Source organism: Protopterus annectens, chromosome 10.part0 (assembly GCF_019279795.1).
Source record: "Protopterus annectens isolate FY-2018-M chromosome 10.part0, PAN1.0, whole genome shotgun sequence".
In the NCBI taxonomy this organism is placed as follows: Eukaryota; Metazoa; Chordata; order Ceratodontiformes; family Protopteridae; genus Protopterus; species Protopterus annectens.
Window position 1 is genome coordinate 1,369,809,711 of NC_056744.1, and position 23,740 is coordinate 1,369,833,450.

At 39.0% G+C, this 23,740-nt stretch overlaps 1 protein-coding gene across 1 annotated transcript in view; it reads left to right on the forward strand.

Moving 5' to 3' along the window:
* LOC122814280 (receptor-type tyrosine-protein phosphatase C-like) overlaps positions 1 to 23,740 on the forward strand; it is a 1,011,948-nt gene that overhangs the window by 157,661 nt on the left and 830,547 nt on the right. The window contains exon 4 of the mRNA XM_044086871.1: positions 7,382 to 7,501. Coding sequence (XP_043942806.1) covers positions 7,382 to 7,501 — 120 coding nt within the window. The remainder of the gene's footprint in view (positions 1 to 7,381; positions 7,502 to 23,740) is intronic.

The window sequence follows — 23,740 nt, forward strand, 5'->3', positions numbered from 1 at the left end:
GTTGAAAATTCTCTTATAAAGCAAGACATTTGAAACATCAGTGTAATTAACTCATGCATTTAGATCATTCTGCAATTTTTTACAAAATGTCCTAGTTCTCCACACTGAGAGTATCTTTGTTTCTTGTATCAGAAAATATAATTCCCCACTAAATATAGGCATGATTTTGGCTGACCACAGTGTTTTATGTTCTTTGTTTTTCCATTCATAATTGCACTTGATATGTTCTTTATTTCTGAGTCAGTCACCATTAAAGAGGCCCATGATTCTCATGTGCCTGCCAAGACTTGTCTTTCATCCAGTATTTGCTTTACTTCAGACAGTTTTACAATATGTCTAAAAAGATCAACAAAGCAGAGTGTGGCGATATTGTTCGATACATTCAAACATCTCTAGTAAAGCCGCGGTGGTGCAGTGGTAGCGTTGTCACCTCACAGCAAGAGATTCTCCCGTTCAATTCCCAGCTGGAGTGCCTTGTGCATGGAGTCTACATGTCCTCTCCGCAGTCGAGTGGCATTCGAAAGACATGCCTGAATGGGCGTGCCTTCTTTGAAGGTTGGGCATCGAGTTGGCACCGTAAAAATCTACTGCCAATCATTAGCGGACCACAGTTCCACTGTGGTGCCCCCTAACCGGGAAAAGCTGAAAGAAGAAGACATTCAAAAATCTCTGTTTATACAGTTCCCCTGGAATTCAAAAATGCCTATGCACCGCACAATCCCATTCAAAACAGATTTGCACAGTGCATTAGGCTTTAGCATGTCACTGATCATTGCACCCACTACACAGCAGACAGCAATGTTACTTGCAAAGCCACATGCAAATGTAGCAGTCTGGTGAGACAGCCAGTTCTAATTAGTCATGTGCTCTCCCCAGAAGTACTGTTACGATCTGGGTAGTATAATAGAGTGATTCAGAGAATAGCTCTACTTTGTTATATTGGGAGCAAAGAGGATGAAGTATTTGCAGACTTTTGACATTGCACAACCATTCACTTTCAAGGAAGTATCAGAGGTGGCAGTGCCACAGGAAGTAAATACTATGAAGCCGTGTGTGTGTGTGTGTGTGTGTGTGTGTGTGTGTGTGTGTGTGTGTGTGTGTGTGTGTGTGTGTGTGTGTGTTTTATTAGCATTGCAGTCCGAAAACTGACTTGCTGTTACAGAAATGTGGAATTGATCTCTTAGTTATTAGTCTGTACCTTTATTACTTGTTTGGTATTCTTGTTGGTTGAATGATTCTTGTTTACAATATGTTTATTAATGTACTGGTTGGTTAATTAATTTATTTACACATTTCTATTTGTTAACTTGGATAGTCTGACTGAGTCAGAGTGTCCTTTTCTGCAAAGGTCTTAGGAGAAAAGCTCTACAAGTATAAATAATAAAACAAGGAGAGAAAATGGTAACATACATAGCATCAAATTATATAGGAGTAAAGCTACAATAATTACTACAGAGAACGATGAGGATCTTGTTATGCATCTTGTAGAGCTTAGTATAGGCCACATTTTTTTATAAATGCGATTGTCAATGGATCTTTAGAAATTTGTGTTAATAGTTTGTTATAGAAGCTTTAAGTTAGCAGTTGCAAAGTTTATATGTGGAGGCGATATTTAGAAGGTTAGCTTTAAATTAAGTGGTTTTGCAGTGGTAACAAAAAGGAAGGGTTAGTATGTCTAAGTATTAAGATGAGAGGAAAGAATATTTGTTAGTGGTAATATGGAGAGAGAGTGAGAGAAATGATAGAGGAATAACTATTTCTTCAGGCGTGCAAAGTTTAAAAATTGTGTTTGTGTTACATGCATTTGTAAGCTGGATAAGTGTAAGGGTGTTCTGAAGTTCAAGCCATGCATTCCTTTTCTTTTTTTTTTTCTTTTGTTTATTTATTGCCGCTTTGGACAGGGGAAGGTTTTATTTGGTATATTTACAGCAAATTTAGTGGTTTTCTTGTATGCACATGTTGGTTTGTGTAACTGTGATTTACGTAGGTTGGAAATAGTTTTGGAAGTGTACAATAGGCTTGGTTGCAAGAGAGTACAAGCTGCCATTAGCTGTGCTTGCTCTATTAGATGAGGTTTAGGTTTGTGTATTGTAGCAAATTTCTTATTGTTTTTGTTTTTGGATACAAAATGATTTCTGTGTCGAGTGCATGTTAAGTTTTGATCTCTGATGACTCCTAATAGTTTGTTTTAATATTCTTATTTGATAGAAGTTTTATTTCAGGATGTATTGTGGAAATTTAAGGTACAGCTAGGGATGGAGTTGGAATGGCAGCCATTTGAAATGTCAGGATGCACTAGAGCTACTCCTGAAACATGGAGACTGAATGGCTGAAAGATCGGACTTTTATATATTAAGTGCGAGATGACATTTCTTGGAATATTCACTTTTCTCCAAGGTATGCCAATTTCAGAGTTGGTATATAGAAGTTCAGGGGTATGGAGGTACAGGGGAGGCTTGACACCTTTGCAAAAAATAAGTTCTCTAGGTTTTCTGGAGTAGGGGGGGGGGGTTCGGCTTTTCAGCACTTGATATTTTGAGTGCCAACATTTCAGTAGGAAGACATTGGTACTGAGGAGGATCAGTTTGATTTTTTTCCATGTGATATTGTACCTTATTTTCTGACAGATCGATATTAATCTAATTTGTTTGACCTAGAACTATTGCTTCTTTGTTTATTTATCTAAAGCATAAAACATACATTTGCAAAAAGCATTTCTAAGCTTGTCAAGTGTAAAATCCATAATTCACATACAATTATTATCACATTGCCTATATTTTTAATCTAAATAATATTGTGCAAGTGGAGACTGTTCAGTGCAGCCTTTTCTTGATAAGCATAGCAGTCTTCTTCTTCTCTTTCAGCTTTTCCCATTAGGGGTTGCTGCAGCAGAACAACAGTCTGTAGAACGCTTGGCAGTGGAGTTTTATGGTGTCCAGTTGCTAACCTTCCACAGAAGGTACACACATACACACACTTACACCTACTGCTAATATAGAGTGTGCAGTTCACCTGCAGCATATCTTTGGGAAGTGGGAGGAAACTGGAGCACCCGGAGAAAACCCATGCGACCGCAGAGAGGACATGCAGACTCCAAAGAGAAGGCACATCAGCCAAGAATCAAACAGGAGAACCTCTTTCTGTGAGGCAGCAATGCTAACTGATGCATCACTGCGGCCGCACTCAAGCAGAACTATTTATTTATTTATTTTTATTTATTTTACATTTATTTTACATTTGTTGACTGGGCTAGTCTAGCTGGATACATATCCCTTTTCAGTACAGGCCCAGGGAGTTAAGCTCCAAACATAGTAAAAAATTACAAAAATACAAAGTTTAAGTCATGACTAAGTTCACAATTACAATAATACAATGTTTAAAACATGACTAAGTTCACAGGGAGATAGGCTCCAACATAGTAAAATTACAAGATACAACACTTAAATGAACTAAAGTTCAACTACATAAAGGAAATAATGTTTGTAATACAAAAATAAAAATTGTATCTAAGAGGAAGAATGGTAGCATAGAGTATTAACATAGGTTTAAGTTACAATGTAGCAGGAATACTTAAGGTTACACTTAAGAAAATAAGGGGAAAAGTATGGTTCAGTCAGGTTTACTACAGGGACAAAGCCAATGAGTTTTGTAGATGTTCTTTGAGGTGTTTCTTAAAGAGAGATGTAGATGAGAGAGATGTGAGTGTTGAAGGAAGCTTGTTCCAGATATTGCCTACAGTGTTAGTAAAAAGTGAGCCCCCAGCTTTATTATTAGATTTGATACTGGAAATTAGTAACTTATTTGCACAAAGTCTTGCAAGATTTTTATATGGGGAGATCAGGCTGGTGAGAATTGGGGTATTGTTTGAGTGGTAAAGAATTTTTTGTATGATCACCGGTTGATTAAACAGCAGATGGTTATGTAGTTCAGACCATCCGAGTTGTTTAAGGTTGTGACAGTGGTGGGTTCTAAAAGGGGTACCAGTGGCAAATCTTGCTATATTGTTATAACTAGTTTCAAGCTTGCCTAGATTGTGTTTTGATAGATTGGTGTATATAGCAGAAGCATAGAATAGGGTAGAAATGAGGTGAGTCTGGGCCATGGTGGTTCTGGCTAGAGGTGAGAGGTAGTGTTTGATTCTATACAGGGAGCCTAGTTTTTTATTGACAGTTTGAATAGTATTGTTGATATGATCATCGTAGCTGAGGTTATTATCTATAGTGATGCCCAGGAGACGTGTGGTAGTATCAGGGGAAATAGTAGTTCCATTGTTAGAGGTAATTGTGAAGTGGATCACTGGAGACTTTTGGGTGGGAGCAAAAAGCAACAATTTTGTTTTTTTGGGGTTTAGGAGGAGGCAATGGGGGTAAACCAGTTTTCAACAGTGTTAAATACTGTTTGAGTAAGTGTTTGAAGAGAGATTGATGATTTAGAAGTACAGATTAAAGTAGAGTCATTGGCATATTGTATGCAGGTGGCTTGAGGAAAAATAGTATCAAGATCATTAATAAAATGGAAAATAAAAGAGGGCCTAGGATAGAGCCTTGAGGGACTCCAGTGTTTATGGGGCGGGGTCTGGAGAGATTGTTGGCCCAGAGCACTGCTTGTTGTCTATTTTCTAGATAGGATGTAAACCAAAGTATTGCTTGGGGGTCAAGAGATTGTGCTTTTAGTGCACTGATCAGTAAATTGTGGTTAACCATATCAAAGGCTTTTGATAAGTCAATGAATAATGCGGAAGATAGAGAGTTGTTATTTTGATTCCTGTTTATGCAGTCAGTAAAAGTTAGCAGGGCGGTAGTTGTACTATGAAAGGGCCTAAAGCCGTGTTGGCAGTTAGTTAGTAAGTTATTGTGGAGCAGGTGTTGTAGTAGTTGATGGTGAATACATTTTTCCATTATTTTAGCTAGTGGGGAGAGTAAAGCAATTGGTCGGAAGTTGGAGATATCAGTGGATTTGCCTCCTTTATGTAAGGGGATAATGTGGGAGACTTTCCATATGGATGGGATGTTACCTTCTATGATTGTTTGGTTTATAAGGATGGATATGGGATATGCTATGACTTTGGAAGCTATTTGAAGGTATTCTGCTGACAGGCAGTCAGCAGAAGGGGTACATGGTTTGAGTTTTTGAAGGAGTTTGCAGATATAAGATGTTGGTACAGGTTGCATATGGAAGGAGGGCACTGGACTGCTTATATTTTGTAAGGGGCTGGGGGAGATGGGAGGTATTGTCTTTGCAAGGGCTTGAATAGTTTCAGTGAAATAATTGTTAAAGGCATCAGCTATTTGCAAGGGATTATTATGAGGAATTGAAGATGGGGTAGGAGTTTTGGTATGGCCTGGTTGGAGAAGTTTGTTAATGCCTGACCAGAACTTTTGAAGGTTATTAGCGTGAGATTGTTGAAGGTTGAAATAATAGTTTTTTTTGTCTAAGATAATGTCCTTTTTGGTTGCATTTCTTAGCTGTTTAAACAATAGATGGTATGCAGAGCTCTTAGAGGCTCTCCATTTGGCCCATATTTTGTTTCGTAGGAACATTTTCTCCTTGTTTTTTTGTGTGAGCCATGGAGCTGTTTTGGTCCTAGGTCGGGAGGAGCGAAGGGGGGCATGGAGATCTAGGATTTGAAGGAATTTAGTATTAAAGTTGGAAACTGCTTCGTCTAGTTTGAGTTGCTTCAGAGGTGACCAATTACAGGCCTTTAGTTCCTTTTGAAAGCTTTCTGCTTGAAAGTGTTGTTTTGAATGAAAGGTTATAAAAGTGTTATTGGTAGGACTATGAGTCTTTTGCTTTGTTATATAGGTTAGAACATGGTCGCTAATGTCATCTGGAAGCGTTTCTGGTATATAGGTTTCAGGATGACTATTTACAAGAATCCAGTTGAGGATGGCCTCTTTATTACTAGGTTTGTGGATTCTTGTGGGGGTGTTTATTAATTGGGTGAAACCATACGGATTAATGTGGGTGTTGGGATTGGGGGAGTTACAGGTAGTCCAATCAATGTTAAAATCACCTAGTACAATTGTTTCTTGAGGTAACAGGGTGGAAAGGATATTAAGAATGTTTTCAAGAGTGTTAATATTATTTCCAGGAGGAATGTAGGTACAAATTATATAAATAAATTTAGATTTGTTAAGTTGGAGTTTGATGGTAAGGGTTTCTGCACTGGTATTAGAGGGTAGTAGGACATTATGGGATGTAACTTGAAGTTCAGATTTATACAAGATGGCTACACCACCACCCTTTTTTGAGGTGCGGTCACATCTAAAGATGTTGTATCCAGAAGGGGTTATTTCTAAGTCATGAGTAAAAGGTTTTAACCAAGTTTCTGTAAGGCAAAGGATTTCAAATGCATGTACTTCCAAAAGGGCATGCAATTGGCTAAGTTTGTTGTTAATGCTATGGATATTGAGGTGAGCTATTTTGAGAGAGTTACCTAATTGTATGGAGGTAGAAACACCATTAGTAGTTTGTTTTTGTGGGTTAATACAAATTTGTGGAAATGGGCCAGGATTAGGATGAATATCTCCATGTAATAGAAGATTAAAGGGATGTTTAAGTAAAGTCTTTATGCTTTTAAAGTATTTGGGTAAGTTTATCTTGCAGGAGAAGTAAGTAACATGGGAAGATCTATGAAATTTTGGGAGTAGGTAAACTGAAGTAGAGGTTATATTGCTATGTGAGAGGGGTCTACGATGTGTGATTGGTAGAGTTTGTTTGTGGGGAGGTACATTATTAAGTAGAGCGAAGTGTTCGTAAAAGGTTAGGGTATAGGGTAAAGCTAGGAATATTAATGAAGATGTAATAAGAAGATAGTTTTTGAGCTTAGAGTTATGTAGGAAGGTCATTTGAGATAGTAGGGTAGTGAGGTAATATAAAATGTTAGATAAAGTTAATGTATGCGTTAAGGTTCCTTTGAACAGGATGGAGATGATTAAAGAGAGAGTTAGCTAAGGGAGGAGTTGATAAGTAGCAGTCTAAGGTGATAGGGTGTGTAATTAAGTGGGTGTGGCACAGGATGTTTAAGTTTAACAGCACTGGGGGTGGGTGGGAATTGATGGTAGGGTAGAGGAGCGGAGTGAGCCCGTAGGGCGAACGGAGCGGGCCAGAGCAAGTAGTGGAGGATTCAGCAGAGACAATCAGTGAACAGTAGAAACCCAGGGGGAGGCAGTGGAGCAGGTAAGTAGCTTCTAGTAAAGCAGGTAAGGTATGGGAAAGAGGATAGTGAAAAGGGGAAACAAAAAAGAATTAAAGTCTAAGATAATTTAAACTTTCCTTTTTAATTTGGCAACATTTATTGACTGATTTGTTTTGTTGGCTTTGATTACAGATCATTATTTTGTCTTGTTCATAAGTAAAATTTGCTTTATTTCTCCTACAGAAATTAATTGCACTGTGTATAACCTAAAATCATATACAAACTACACATGTAATTGGAATGCATTCTTTGAAAATGTTACCATTAAAGCTGAAACGAAAAATGCAACAACAGATGTTGGAGGTGAGTACAATGTGCACTGTAATTTAGAAAATAAAGTGTAACTTGGAATTTAATTACAGTACTTTGCCATACTCAATGAAAATCTGTGATGTCTTATTTAATATATTTTACAGTTATTGTAAAACCATTAAGCCTGCTTCTTGCAAATAACATCTTATTAAAAAATACTAATAGTTCATCCTTTGGCAGAATCTTTGCAATAGTAAATCATAATTCATATGCTGCATCCCATCTCCCCAGATCTCCACTGAAAATGGGTTCTGCCTAGTCAGACTTTCCCAATCAACAAAGACAAATAAATGAATTGAAACTCCAAAAGCTTTGGCTTCCTTCCCTGTAGAGACCAATGTAAGTTTTGTTTGACTGCGCTGATATAGCTACACACATATTTCTCTTTATATACTTCACTGAAACATGCTCTCTTCAGTTCCCCTTCCAATTTTTGAATATCAGACATTTCCATTTACTTGAAAAAGTGCTTAACTACAAAAGTAGCTAATATTTGTCCTTCAGCCATACTTTGTAATTTATTGTAAAGATGTTCATTTTCTATATTTCTGATTTTTAGTGATCACTAAATCAATTAATACATGTTACTGTGTTAGACAAATAGCCTCTAAAGACTCTCGCACTTATTATTTTGCCTTTTTTAGACCATAACCAAGGTCTAAGAATGTTATCATTGTAGGAAATGCTAAAAAGCTTAAAAAGTTCATTGACAAAACACATTACAGTGTTTTCTTACTGATAAAAGATACAAGTCCTCCGAAAAGAAATAAATAAGGAAGTATTTTGAAACTGTAAGTTCATAGAAGAAAAAGATGCTTATTCAGAAAAGGTTAGAGGACAAAAGATACAAGTCTTCAGGAAATAAATAAATAAATATGTATTCTGAAACTATGAATTCATAAAAGGTAAAGATGCTTATTCAGAAAAAGTTAAAGTATATAAATAATACAGTATCATCTGTTATAGATTTTGTAGACTTCTATGTCATTTTCTTTGGAAGATGGCATGTCTGTTTACTAACTGCCATTAGCAGGGGCAAGGAGCCATTGACATTGGTACCTGTACTTATGATTAGCAGGCACCAGTTTTGGCATGGACTAAGGTACAGAAGCCAAGCACTCCTGATATTAAATTAGAATATTTGAAATTTGAATTCCATCTCCATTATCAGCAGGACTGGCAAAAATAATCCTGATAACTTTTGAGGCTATCATTGTAAGACTAGTGAGTGAAGAATATTGTGTCCATTAACTACATAATCCCCTTTCAAGCTTATTCCATTCCACAATCTCTTCCCTTCTCAGACATCCAACTCCATCAGTAGGCTGTAACAAGAAAAATGCTGATAATTAGATCATTGTTGCAGCAAAATAAGGTTTATAAGTTGTATCCTAAAAATGATCAGACATGTGGCCAGGTCCAAAGCATTAAAGCACCTTCCACACACCCCTAAAATGCTGCACAGTAGATGAAACTCTCTACTGTTACATTTAGAAAACCAAAGATTAAAGTTGCTTCTCTGTAATGTAGCAGGGTTCCAGTTTCCTGGACATTTCTCCTCCGTTCCCCTCCAGTTTCCAAGAAAAAAAGTTATCCAGGAAAGCATCACTTTCCATTCCACCTTCCTTCTTATAACAATATGTCTGTTGTAGCTTGCAATCAAGACAGATAAAAGCAAATGTGTAAGTGCCAAAAGTTAGACATTTATTGCCTTTGAAGCAGTCAGCAAGTCTGTTTTACTGCTTCAGTTCTCAGGTTTTGTGGTCAGACAGTTCTTTGCCAAGGAGGAAAGATAATTACCAAGATGAAGATTTCTTAAATTATTATGAAAACAAAGTTTGTACTCTGAATTCATATATAGGACTAAAGGGAAGGGTTCATGTAGTCAACATATTCCCTGCAGAGATTACCATGTCTTGTCTATTTTGTTTAGAAGAGGAAAATGACATTCAGTCTTGTTCAACTTGTAAATCTTGTATCCCTAAAATGCTGCAAACTAAATAAAACTCTACTGTTACATTTAGAAAAACAAAACTTAAAGGTGCTTACCTTTAAAACATTAAAGGTGCTTACCTGTAGATCAATGGGGCAAGTTTTCAGTTCTTTGGACATTCTCCCTTTGGTGTCAAAGAAAAAAAAATAAAATTATCCAAGGAGGCTTCACTTTCTAGTCCTGCTCCCTCCTTACAACTGTACGTCTGTTGCAGCTTGTGAGCAAAATGAATAAGTGAATATATACAGACACAAAAATATCAGAAGTTTCTTGCCCTTGAAGCAGTCAGCAAGTGTGTATTAGTGATGCTACCTTACAGGTTTGACAGTCGGCCAGATGTTTATCAATGTGAACAGATAATTATCCCACTGAGGACTTCTTTACATTTTTTTAAGAACAGTCTATCCTTTGTCTGAATTTATTTCTTGGTCTAAAGGGAGGTGTTCATTTAGTTGACAAATTCCCTGCAGAGAATATGAGGCATCTTGTTTCTTTTGTATAGGGGAGGAAAACGACATTCAATCTTGTTCAGTTTCTTAATCTTTTTTCCCTAAAATGCTGCATAGTAGGTGAAATTCTCTACTGTTGCATTTAGAAAACCAAAGGTTTAAGGTGCTTACCTGTAGATTTAATGGAGCAGGGTTCTAGTTCCTTTTGAGAAATGCCTTTGGTCCTCAAGAAAAGAAAAGTATCAAGGAAAGAATAATTTTCCATTTTGGCTTTCTCATTGCCTCAGCCTTCAATGAACACCTCTGCTGTGGCCATTACCTAGCACTCAAACTGTCCATCCATTCCTCTCAGCCCCTCTAGCATTCCTCATTGGGATGCCATTAAAGGCTGAAGTACAAATACGTCTTCCAAAGCTGCTCATTCATCCACTTTTGACAGGGGAGAACCCCTCTTTTCAGTAAAGAGGGAGAGGACGATGTTATTTCCCTGCAGGGATGAACTAAGGAATTAAATCCTGGGTTGATAATCATAAGTAAGAGTGCTACCTTTCTTTAGACACTCATACGAAAGAGAATCATAAACTCAAACATACATCCAGCTCTTTACATAAGGGGTAAAAGATGATTGGTTTGCAGTGACTCAAAGCGTATTTAAAGCATTTCAGTCATTACAATCTGAAACTATTTCAAAAAGGAAAATATCATCCACCCTTCAGATTCTGAACTACAGGAGATAGGCTTAAATTATGCCTCTCAAGTTTCTATTCCATGTAACTGAGAATGTGAGGAAAATAAATATTCAGTCTCCCTGCTGAGCAATTGTCTGAGAATGTGAGGAAAACAAATATTCAGACTGCCTGCTGAACAATTGTCTTTTTCAGGCACATGTGGAAGAATGAAGAATTTGTTTAAGTGGGATCAAAAATAAATTTCAGAGATCCAGCAAAAATATTCTGAGTTGTTGCAAGTGGATTCTCCTCAACCAGTGCCTATACCTTCTGTTTTGCCAACTTTAATAGAGGATTTTAATCTAGCTAGCAGTGCTCCTGGCAGTCAGCATTCAATCTCTAGAAAATTTCAAATTTCCTTTCAAATCTATTGCTGGCTTTTGTCAAGAAAGAGATTCACTGGAGAGTAAATCAGATATCCCTCAATTCAGGTCTTTCCTTCTCCCCTCCCGTCCATTCTCAATATGTAATCATAGATGCATCAGATTTTGCATAGGGAGCTGTTTCCAAAGGGATGAAGGTTCAAGGTTTGTGGAACACTCAGGACAGAAAGAAGCATAACTATCAAAGGGATTAGAGCATTTTAAGTTTTCAACTCTGTAAGCCATCTGTGGACTCCAGGTTCCCTCTTGGTCATCACAGACTGTTCTATATGGCATATAATCAAACAAGGGGGACCCAAATCTTACTCCCTATGCAAATTAGCAATGCTAGCCTGGAATCTGGCCATACAATTCAGCCTGTCTGTACAGGCTACTTATTCTGTCAGAGCCAAGTTTTTGTGGCAGCAAGCAGAGCAGGATTAGTACAGACCACCATTTATTTATTTATTTTGAATTTTTTTTAACTGGGGTAGAGCACTGATCCTATTGGACCTATTTCATTCTTAGCCCAAGGTAACACAACAGATGCATGCTATTGTATGTCATAAATGGAAGTTATACCCTGGGGTCTTTCAAGAAATTTTCCACTGGTGGGGAACTCCTCAAGTCAATCTGTTTGCTTACATTCACAGCAGATAATTCAAGAAACTTTTTTCCAGGACTCCTTGCAGAAAGATCTGGAAGCCAGAGCTATTTCATTTCCATGGAAGGGCATGTTCATGTATGCATTTAAGGATGAAAATGGCTCTCTAAAAATACTACTGGTAACAATTCCAGTTCCAATGTGACTAAGCATATTTTTATCCTAAAGCACTTTGCACTAAAAGAGCCCTTTCACATTATCACATTGCCATCTATCCTTATTTGGTTTACCAAAGGAGATTGGAAGACTACAAGTACTCTTTAGACCTTCTGGATGCCTACTAGAACATTACAGAGACAAAGACATTAATTCTACGCAACTCATGATCACCAATAAAGCGTATTTAACACCTGCAATCATTAATATAATTCATCCCAACTCGTCTCCTCTGTGTCCATTTTGTAAGGATCAAGTAGCCGATATATATCACATTTTCTGGAGTTGCAAATGTGTGTACAGACTATGGTGTGCCCTTAAAGTTATTCTGGAAAAAATGGGATACGAAAAATCAACACTTTCTTGGCAATTTTCTTTATTACATATCCCTCCTGATAATATTCCTAAAGCTCAGCTCAAGGTGGTGATTTCAATTGTCTTATTTATCAAATATTATATCTCATTGCATTGGAAGTGCCAAGCCGCACTAACATGGGAAGGTCTAAAGGAATTGGTAATTAGGCATATTAGGGCACAAAAGTATCTCTTTTATAAAGGTAATCACAAGTTCTGTTCTGAAAATTTTTGGAATGTATTCTTTGATTGTCTTTTAACCTGAAACACTTTTCATTTTTGTATTATATCTCTTTAATTTATTATCTGTTGTATATATTGTGAATGATATGGGGATTGTATAGTTGTATATAGTTTTTGTTTATGTTTGTACAGTGTTCTGTGGTTCGTATTGTTTGTCTATAAGATAATAAAATAAAAAGATTTTCAAAAAAAAAAAGACATTAATTCTATGTGGATGCCAGTCATTTTCAGTTGTACACATTGCCAGTCAGGTTCACCTTAGCCCCCAGAGTGTTCACCAAATGCATGTCTATGGTAACAACCCATCTTAATCAGAATCCATTATCTTTCCATATCTGAACAATTGGATCCTGCTGGTCGCTACAATGGTCAGTGTTATTCATCCAGACAGTATTGTCTGTCATTGTTCCAATCCTTGAGGAGAACAGAGAATAATGAAAAGCCCAAAATAGGTCTGTATGGTCCCCTCCATTAATTGTGCACAGACTGGGCACTCTAGCTTATCATACATTTTTAACTCCAGACAGGATTCATGTTCATTATTCCCACTGCCTCACTGGCATTTTGGGGTTTCTGCCAAGGTAACCCAGTAGTGGCCAGCTTTCAAAATCTTAGACTTCTCTCCCGCTCTCTTCCTGTAACAGCTGATTGACTGAGCATATCCTGAGAAGGAAGCCTTTAGCTGTCATGGGGGGGGGGGGGGGTATTCAGTATGTTTCTGCCATCCAAACAAGAAAGTCTTCTGATTCTTCACAGAATCCAGTTTTGATGTTTCTAGTTTACTGCTTAGGTAAGCCCAATTTCGGGACCCCTTCCTCTCATTTGCTTACTTGATTTATAATTCTTTTTCCATTTTTATTTAAGAATATTTATTTTAATATTTTATTTTGTCTATTTACAGCAATTCCTGTGGGAGTTTGACTTCTATCTTTGACAAATGCTTGTTTTTAGTGTTTCTGAGGGAACTTGTAGTATTTCTGTCAGAAGTGCAGTGCGCATGTGTGCTGTGAGATGCTAGGGGCTGTTTCGTGCAGTCAGACCAGTAAATTAATCGCACCTGTCTTTACTTTTGTTATTCTGCAATATTATCCTCTTTAGACAGGAAAATATTGCAGAACTTAATTTATTTCAACAATTATACATTATTTTCTATATGTAATGCTCTGCTCAGTGTGTTTATAACATTGGATCACAATTTCACTGTGAATGAAGTTATTTGCATGTACTGTAGAGATTTTACTCTGACAAGAAAGTATGGCTAAAATTGCTATTAAACATTATTTTACAGCAGTTTAATGTGGTTAAACTATATAAAGCTATTTTTTAACGCTGGTTTGGCACACTTTTTTGCTTAGGTGTTTGGACTTTGTGTACTGGTAATTTCTTAACTGCTATCAGTTGTGAAGTAATTCTGTATACATTTCAAACTGTTATGATAAGAGGACAGTTTGTCAGATTTAATTGTGTGGGGCATAATTATTAATAGAAACTTGAAGTGCTTATTCTGGTTGTACAGTACTACCAGTTTATTTTTCTGTCTGGTGTTCTCTCCGCTAACTTGATTGATCCTAGCTCTGTTACTCCTGTCAAATCCAGATGCACCTAAAAAAGAAAAAGAAAATAAAAAAAGAAAATAAAAATATGCCTCAGCCTATTTTTAGTGTTTCTTACTGTGCGACTGTTTGGTCCACAAACCACTTACCTTTTGTCTTGTCTCCCTCTAGTGTAGCTTTGCCGGGCATTATGGAATGGGGGTTCAATACGTTTTCCAGGCCTGATTCAGTGCCTGGTACAGATATGGGAGAATCAAATCCTTTAGGTGCAAGTTTAGTCCCGGGTAAGGGATCCCTTGGCAGACAGAATACTCTGTCTCCAGATATTTTATCTAGCAGTTTAGTTCACAAGAAAATGAAATGGGGCTTCATCATAAAGCTGATAATCATATTATAGCTGTTTATTAGGCTGGTGCACTTTCCTTGGCTAAAAGTGTTCTGCATACAGTTAATTCTGGTTGTTGTGTCTTCATACATGATTCTAGTGCCAGTTTGGCTAAAGACCTTTCTGATGTTTCAGAGAATGATAAGGAGGAATCTGACAATCTTTGACACTAAGTCCAGTTGCTCTAATTCTTTGAAAGGTAAACCTGAGTTTAAGACCAAACAAGTGTTATCTTTTCCTCAGAAGATTGCTGTATTTAGTGATGATTTTGCTTGGGAGTAGTGAAGAACTACCCCAGAGATAGGCAGGGTAAATGAACTTATAGAGGACAAGATGCCTAATTTTGTGGCTATACTCCCCCCCCCCCCCCCCACAGGCCTTGAAATATGTTTATAAAGCTGCCTGCAGGATACCCGTATCTATTCCAGCAGGCTGTAAAAGGTTCAAGAAAAAATATAGGGTCTCCTCAGATATGACCGGTTTCTTTTTTTCTCAGTTGTCTACTGACCCAGCTGTTGTCTCACCAGCTGCCTTCTCAAGTAAAAAGTCCTTAGCTTCATCTAATCCAAAGCCTGTTGATAAAGAGTGAAAATAATTAGATTTTCAGGGCAAAAATATGTCTTTTTCTAGTAATCTAGCCTTTACAATGTTAAATTATCAAGGCTATATGTGAAAATTTATTTTACAGTATGTGTGTACAGTTTGGATGGTTTTGGGGTATCCTTACCTGCAGAGTCTTATATGAATAAAGTTGTTGCTAATTTGACTCAGGTTTCAAAACATCCTTTGAGAGATGTACTTGACTGTGCAGATCTCAAAAAATGCTGTTTGTTCCGTAGTACTAAGATGATATGCTTGGTTACATAATCAGAATTTTCATAATGATTTAAAAGATGAAATTTTGCATGCATCTTTAAGTTCAGAAGTGGTGTTTGGGCAGTCTTGTTACACAGATTCTCAAATACTGGGATGATAAAGATAAATTAATACATGGGGTATCTAGGATGTTCCTGTACTCAAGTTCTATCCAAACAAGGGGCAGAACAAACAAACATCCCAGCCAAAAATTGCAGGAGGACAATTCTTCAAAATCAAACAGGGGGGGGGTTCCTTTCCTAAAAGGACCAAACCCTGCAATGGAATGATTTTGCCAAGTGAAAGAGCACCCTTACCCCCCCCCTCCCCTTCCTTCTCTTCCTACTGCCCCCAGGCTGTATCTCAGCTCTACAGCTTAGCTGCAAATAGTCTCAGACAAATCGGTTCTGAGAATAATATGGAAAGGATACACTTGGTAGTCGATAGAAAATCCTTCCACTTTCAGTGGAATCCCTCCAAACCCACCCAACCAGATAGAGCTGTTTTCTCCAAGTACTCCATCATATGGTAGAAACAGGAGTCATAGAACCAGTTGCTGCAATATACAAAGGCAAAAGATTTTAATCCAGAATCTTTTTGGTTCGAAAAGTAGAGCACTCCTATAGACCCTTCCTAGACTTCTCTTTTCACCTTTGTAAATGTTCTGCAGTTCAGAATGCTCATTTTACAGATGGTCTTAGTGTTTCTTCCAGACCTGTTTCATAGTGACTGTAGAGCTGAAGGACCTTTAATTAGCCTACTGCTCACAATTTCAGGAGATTTTTGAGATTTACTGTGTGTGGCTTACATTATCATTTTTCTGCATTACCCTTTGGGCTGTCTACTGTACCTCAAGTGTTAACAAAATGTCTGGCCCAAGTGGCTGCCTATTACAGAACTCTAGGCATCGACATTTTCCTTATTTAGATGACTAACTGATTTGTGTAGATTCTTCATATAGGTATTTGGAGTAACTTGATATGTGTAAATTCTTCATACAGGTGTTTGGAGTAAATAGACAAGGTTGCAACCCTCCTTTTCCACCTGGGCATCAAAAGTTCTTCCTCACACTCTGTCAGTGAATTGTTTTCCTGGGGTGTTAGATAGACACAGCAAAAAGGATGTCCTTCATGCCAAAAGACAAAGTTCTGATTTATCAGGACATTTTCTTGGATTATAGGTTCATAGGTTCATAGGTTCATACTAGGCTATCTGCCCAAGGGCATTTATAAGCCTAGCCCAGAGTTTTGTGGCTTTCGCCACCCCTTTAGTTTGGAGGATACTATGCCCATTATTTTGCTGTGCCTCTGTCAAGCAGTGACACTGAGATAATCCCTGGGGTATATCTGCGATCTCCCATCCATTGGTCAAGATTTCTCTTGAACAAAGCCAGCGAGGTGCTCTGCCTCACATGTACCGGGATTTTGTTCCACAGCATAGGGAGTCTCTGGGTGATGAATCTGTCCCTCCAGCACGTCCTATTAATAACCGTGTCAAGGAAGGGATTGCTCTCTTCTATACATTGTCCAAGCAACAGAGTTTCTCAAAATTCTTGTCCTCATGGCATCAGTGGTACTTGAAGAATTGTTGGACCTAGCACTTTCATCCCTTGGATTTCCAGGTACTGGTACAGGGACTTGTGAAACAGGAACTGTAGTGTTGGAGAGATCAACTATCTCTAATACCAGGACTCACTTTCTGTCTTCAGTCCAGATGGACTCTTCAGATTTTGCATGGGGAGCAGTGTCTATCTGAGTTGAAGTGCAAACCTTGTGGTGTCCTCAGGGCATTTCAATGCATATAAATGTAAAAGAGATGGTGGTAGTGATTCAGGCCCTAAAAGTTTTTACTTATGGACTCTGGGTCCTCTGATGGTGGTCATGCAAGATAAGAAGGTATTGAAGTTGCCAGAATTACAGGTATTACATTAGCATGCATTTCTGAAGGATATGAAAGATTTGGTGTGTGTGTGTGTGTGTGTGTGTGTGTGTGTGTGTGTGTGTGTGTGTGTGTGTGTGTGTGTGTGTGTGTGTGTGTGTGTGTGTGTGTGTGTCTGTCTGTGTGTCTGTCTGTGTGTGTCTGCGTGTGTGTGTGTGTGTGTGTGTGTGTGTGTGTGTGTGTGTGTGTGTGTGTGTGTGTGTGTGTGCATCTTCATAGGGACAAAAGAAATACCAAGAAAAAAATATGGTTGGGGAAGTATAAATGTCCGGTAGGAAAACTCAGATTTTATGATTTACTGTTAGAGATCCTCCATGAAGAAGCTGGGTGGCCATGGTGGTGCAGTGATTAGCATTGTCACCTCACAGCAAGAGGTTCCTCCAGTTCGATTCTCAGCTGGGGTGCCTTCTGTGTGGAGTCTGCATGTCCTCCCTGCAGTCATATGGGTTTCCTCCTGGTGCTCCTGTTTCCTCCCACATTCAGAAATAAAGCAGTAGGTGGACTGGACACTCTAAACTTGACCGTAAGTGAGAGTGTATGTGCGAGTTAGTGGTACAAATGGACTACCACAGCAGGGCTAGCCACCTGGCAGTGTAAATCTTGGCTTGGGATGATTGTGACTGCTGAAGTGAAACCCCAACCCCATGTGTAAAATGGGAAAAGGGGTTGAGGATAGATGGATGGATGGGGGGTAGTTAAATTATACATTAGTCCCTTACTGATGCTTGTTTGCTTGTTTGACTTGCTGTTCTCTGCCTGACTATTGCTTATTTCTGTCTGCATTTGATTTTGAATTGAAGTCATTAATTTAAGGTTTGATTACTTCTATTTTTTATGTTCTTCCTATGTTGCATTTTGTTTTGTGTCAAGTTATTAGTTCTTTTTTGGAGTTTTATGAGGTCCTGTCTAGGGTCAGTTAGAAAATAATTATTTTGCAGGTGGTGCATAGCATCCAGATGATTAATGGGAGGAGCTGAGAAACAGCATTCCTCATTTAACTACAAATATGTTGTGGTGGCATCTTTATTTTGCTGTAGTATTTGTTTGACTTGCTGTTTTCTGCCTGACTATTGCTGATCTCTGCATTTGATTTTCCCACTCGCCTGCCTTACTGTTATTGCATAGCTTTCAGTCACACCAAATTAACTATGAGTGCCTATTTTTAATCTTAAATAATCTCGCTTCTGGCTGTAGATGCCCAAGCCAATTTGGAGCATTGTTTTACCACACCTGCTTTGCATACAGCTGGCCTACTTCATTTCTTCTGTTGTGCAGAAGCAGCATTGGCAGACTGGAATGCATGAAGTACTCAATTAGATCCACTCAATCCACATATCAAGCAGATCAACAAATTCCCTCAAGATCTGTGAGGATTTACTAATGGTCATTGGAGTCGAAGAAGTCATTGTTGGACACAGAGACCAGAGAAATCATCATCTTTGATTGAGGGAGTGAGCGAGATAAGGGCGCTGCATCTGGACTGAGTCATGACCATGGCGTGGATCTGATCTTGAGGGAATTTGGTGGTTTCCAGCAGCTTAGACAGTGTGGTCAGAGACTCGGAATGGAAGAGCTTTGTTATTATTCACAGGAGGACTGAGCTGAAGTTGTCAGTGAGTGTGACAGAGGATTTTATTTTTAATTTTTTTATTTTCTGCAATTTACAGTTAAGTCTGTTCTGAAAATCAGATTATGTGCAAAAAGCATTTTATTGTATGTCTTTCAAATGAATTGTTAGGTGTTGAGGTTCTAATTGCCAAAGTCTTGAAGTACATAAGAAAGACATGTCATTGTTAGCCAAAACTGCAAACTTAAATAAATAGATGTGAAGGGAGAAAATTAATTAAATAATGACAGTTCAACCTTGTTAGCAAGATCAGTTTATTGTTACTGTACCCTGAATTAAGTATGATTTCTTTACAGGCAAACTCTAATTTTTAGTGGTGTTACATTTTTGTGCTAATTTACCCTGTACATTCCTTAAGATGACTTGCATTTTCTTACAAAGAATTTTGATTTTAGTGGTGTAGCTGTTGTCTCTACTGTATTTTTGCAAGAAAACTTGGAAGGCTGTATGTGTCTCAATTCTTTTAGTTGTCTAGTCTTCTTCTAAACTCTAAAAAAAATTCCCACTTATCTTTTTAAATAAATATATTTCATTCACTGTTAGTGAATGTATCAGGCAAACGTGGGCAGACGTTAAAGACAGAGTTGCATTATTAATAGAAAAATGGTTTACTTTGGTCAGTCCTGCTATGGGGATTTTCTTGGTTGTCTGTAGTCTGACTTTTGAAGACTGGTCTTTTGATTAGAGTCTTGTCAAATACTAAAACATCTGTTTTGGATTTGAAGCAAATGTATTTTAAATAAATACTTAATACCGAAAGACATGCGTGAATGGGCATTCCTTCGCTGAAGGTTGGGGGTCGAGCTGGCAACTCAACACCATAAAAATCTACTGCCAATAATTATCAGACCGGAGTTCTGCTGTGGCGACCCCTTACCGGGAAAAGCCGAAAAGACAAACAAACTTAATACCATGTTCCCATACTTAACTGTTGTTTGGACAGCTTCAGCTGCTTCTCAGTCTGTTTCATATCCTGTTCACATTTTATTTTTTGCTAGTTCCTTTTCCACTCAACTGCATTCTCTTCACATCCCAGGAAGAAGTTGGCACTGTGATTCTTCCTGATTCCTTCCTTCAATGCTTCAAGCCCTGTTATCTTTACTGTCATTCCCATTACCTTGTTGAGCAGCAGTTGTAATATATACCATGTTTACCACACACCCAGTGAGTCCACTGATAAATGATGCATGCAGACAGTGTGGCTTACTGGCTCATTTTTCAAAAAATGTTTTAAAAAAAAAAAGAAAGTGGGAAAGTTATCAGAGACATGTTTTGCAGTAACTGATGTCAGTAGGAGTAAGAGTAGCCTAATTTCCAGCTTTGACATAGAGCAAAACTTATTTGTAAATGCCATATGTGTGAGTACAGGGGATGCTTTAACTGTAGAAAAAGCAAAAGCTTATACAAGCTTTAAGAAAACAAATCAGGGAACTGAGAAATTGTACATTAATGGCAAAAGTGTTAACTTTAATTCATGTATAGGATGCAGTGTTTTTCGAATTTTACAGTCACAGCATATGGGGGACTTATCAACACATAAACACAATCACCTTATTATCCATTGATGTTCATAGGTTCATAGGTTCATAGGTAGGTACTAGGCTATCAGCCCAAGAGCCTAAGTAAGCCTAGCCAACAAGGTTCCCTGGCTTACGCCACCTAAGAAAGGTGATTTCCTGTGCCCGAGCAGAGCGACAGAAGTGATCCTCGGGGTGCATTTCCTATTTCCCATCCACTCCAGATTTTTCTTGGAGTGCTAATGAACTTTGCTTGACATAAACGGGTAGTTTGTTCCAGAGTACAGTAAGTCTCTGGGACAGGAATCTATCCCTCCAGCATGTCCTGTTTGAGGTGACAAGGTTTAGGTCCCTACAGCATGTAGCTCAGAGGGATTGGGATTTCTTTAGGTGTAGCATGTCCAACAGCCCTGGGTTTAACATAGCTTTATATGTTAGGTAGAGATCTTCTTGGAGTAGGCAAAATGCTACAGAGTAAAGCTGGAGTTTTGAGACAGTTAGTGTAGGGCATCTGTTTGAGGCCAGTAATCCTCAGAGATACTTCTGTTGCATTTCCAGCTACTGCAGAGGTCTTGTGAGGTACATTCCAAAAAGGCATTGTACTCTAATGGGTCTAATGAGTGCCGAGTTGAGGGGAACAATGACCTCTTCCTGGATAAGAACCCTTTTGTGACGAGGTGTGCAACATAGGATTTCCTGATGACTGTGGCGATGTGATCAAAGAAGAGACTACTGTCCACCAAGGTCTATTACACATTCAGCATAAGTAGACTGCAGTTTATATGGTAGTTCAAAGGTACAGAGTTTTTACCAAAGGGGATGATGATGCACTTTTTGGCATAGAGCTTGAGGCCATGCCTCTGACACCAAGCATCTGTCTCAGTGAGGCTCTTCTGTAGGATGTCCACATCATTTTGGGACTCTACTATGGCTCCTAGTTTGCAGTCATCTGTGAACTTCACCAGAGGCCTTCTGCATTAGCCTGTACTTCAGCGAAGTCGATACTAAAGAGTAGAGGTCCTAGGACTGAACCCTGTAGTACCCCACTTGACACTGGTTTGAAGTCAGATTTGGAGTCTGCAACTTTTAGAGTGTGAGTTCTGTCAGTGAGCCAGTTGGCAACTGATCTTGTGACGTAGGGAATTATACCTAGTTTAGTGATTTTAGCTATAATTCCAGAATGAGAAATGATGTAGAAAGCCTTGGCAAGGTCAAGATAGGCTGTGTGAACTACCTTACCCTCATCTATGGCTTTGGTGATTGCCTCAAAGAAGTCGATCAGGTTCAGAAGGTATGATCTGCCTTTCACAAACCCAAACTGGGTGGGATCCAGAGTTTGGAGGTTACCAATGTCAGTGTTCCATGGTGATACATTCTCTGGCCTTGCAGACTAGGCTCGCCAGGCTAATAGGGCGATAGTTCCCAGTACCTGTGCTGACTCCACCTTTGTGGAGTGGGATAACTGTTGCTGTGTGCCATTCAGTGGGCACAAAGCCTGACATGAGACTGATTGAACATGATGCTTACTAGGGGAGTCAGTTCGTTCTGAAGCATGTGTAAAACGCAGCCTGGGATGTTGTCCGGTCCCATGGATGCTGTGTTTCTGGTTTTAGAGAGAGTTAAGCTTTTACCTGCATAGATGTGATTACAGGGACTCTGCATTCTTCCTGTGTAGATAAGGGCCCTTTAGGGGGTGAGAGGGGGGTTAAAGTTAGCACTGAACCCATCTGCCAGGATGTTGGCAATATCAGTTTGTTCTGTCATCCTGTAACTCAGCAGACCTGGGTGTTGCCATTGAGATTCTTGACATAGCTATAGAATGCTTTGTATTTGCCCTTAGAATCAGTGGCAACTGTTTTCTTACCTAGCTTTGGAGGATCTTATAAGGGATCTCAGCTTCTTCCTGAGGCTGACTAGAGAGCTCCTCCACTCGAGATTTTACTCACTTTTACAACAGTTCCTTCTGTTGTAGAGTGTTTATGGCAGGGGACCACTAGAATGGCTTCCTTTTTTGGAGGATAGCGTCTTGATTCTGTTTGGGATAGCACAATCCATGCACTCTTAAGTGCTTAGAGTGCATTTGTGTAGGATTCAGCAGTCGTAATTATTGTCCATCTGCATTGGGGTCATGAAGTTCGCCATTTCTTCTTAAGCATGAAGATGGCTTTGGAGAAAGTTTTTTACTGTGGTTTCCTTAATGGTGGGTGGGGGGGGGGGTGAAGATATCTAAGGTGATTAGCTTATGATTGGATCTCAACAACTAGTTTACTTCAGGTGTGAACACCACTCATGTTGGGAATTACTAGGTCTAGGACATTGATGCCCCTGGTGGGGGTGTGGATAAGTTGATCCAGGGCATTGGAATTTATGAATTCCAGAAAGCGTTGAGCAAAGGAATTGGTACAGGAGTAGTTTTCCCAGTTAGTGGTGGGGTAGTTGGAGGGGAGGGAATCACCCATTAGGGTGTTTGGTTGAACCCTAATATTTTCCAGTATATCAAGAAAACAGTGGGAATCCTGGGGCATGGTGGGGGATCTGAAGCAAGCTACAATTTGGATTACAGTTTTGTCCAGAGTTAGTTGCACTTTAATAACCTTGATGAATTATGCTGTGCAACTAGCCTGGAGGTGTGGATATCCTTAATGAATAAGAAAACACCTCCACCTTTGGTGTTCTGGGCCAGGTTACATGGCCGAAAAGTGTGATACGAGTTATAGCCTAGTAATGCAGGAGTGTTCTCTATAGCGTTGAACCAGGTCTCAGTCACTGCACAGATATCAATGTTCTCTACTGAGAGTCTTGAGTGAGCGCATTTTGAGATTTAGACTTCTAGCACTGAGTAGCATTACCCTCAGTTTTTGCTTGCCTGTTCCTGTTACGGTGGTGAATTTGTCATTTGAACCTTGCTTAAAAAAAGGCACTATAGGGATGGCAGGACCCTTACCCAGTATCTGGAATCCCAGAGGCGACAGGTGCAGGCCATCTCTGGCAAACCATCATGGTCTGTCAACCATGTTGTCAAGGGCAGACAAGATATTGGGTCCCCTTAGAATGACACCAGAAGCTTAGCCAATTGTTGAAGTTAATCATTTTGTCCTTGTACTGCAGTATCATTCTGGGTGATGGCAGGATGCTACACAGGGCTAGGGTCATACCTGCCTGGGCTACAAGATCAGGCAGCTCTTCCATGTCTCTTCATGTAGTCCAGGGAGGTATGTCTCAGGTCATTCACACCAACATGGACAATGACAAAAGTCATATCTGTACTTGGAGTGACAAGAGTGTGTGGGTTATGTGGCGGATCCTGGCACCCAACTGGCAGCTGACAGTAACCTTGTATAGCCTGGTGAGTGGGACATCAGTGTCTGACTAGAGTCACTGATGACTAGTGTTGGGTACGTTGTTT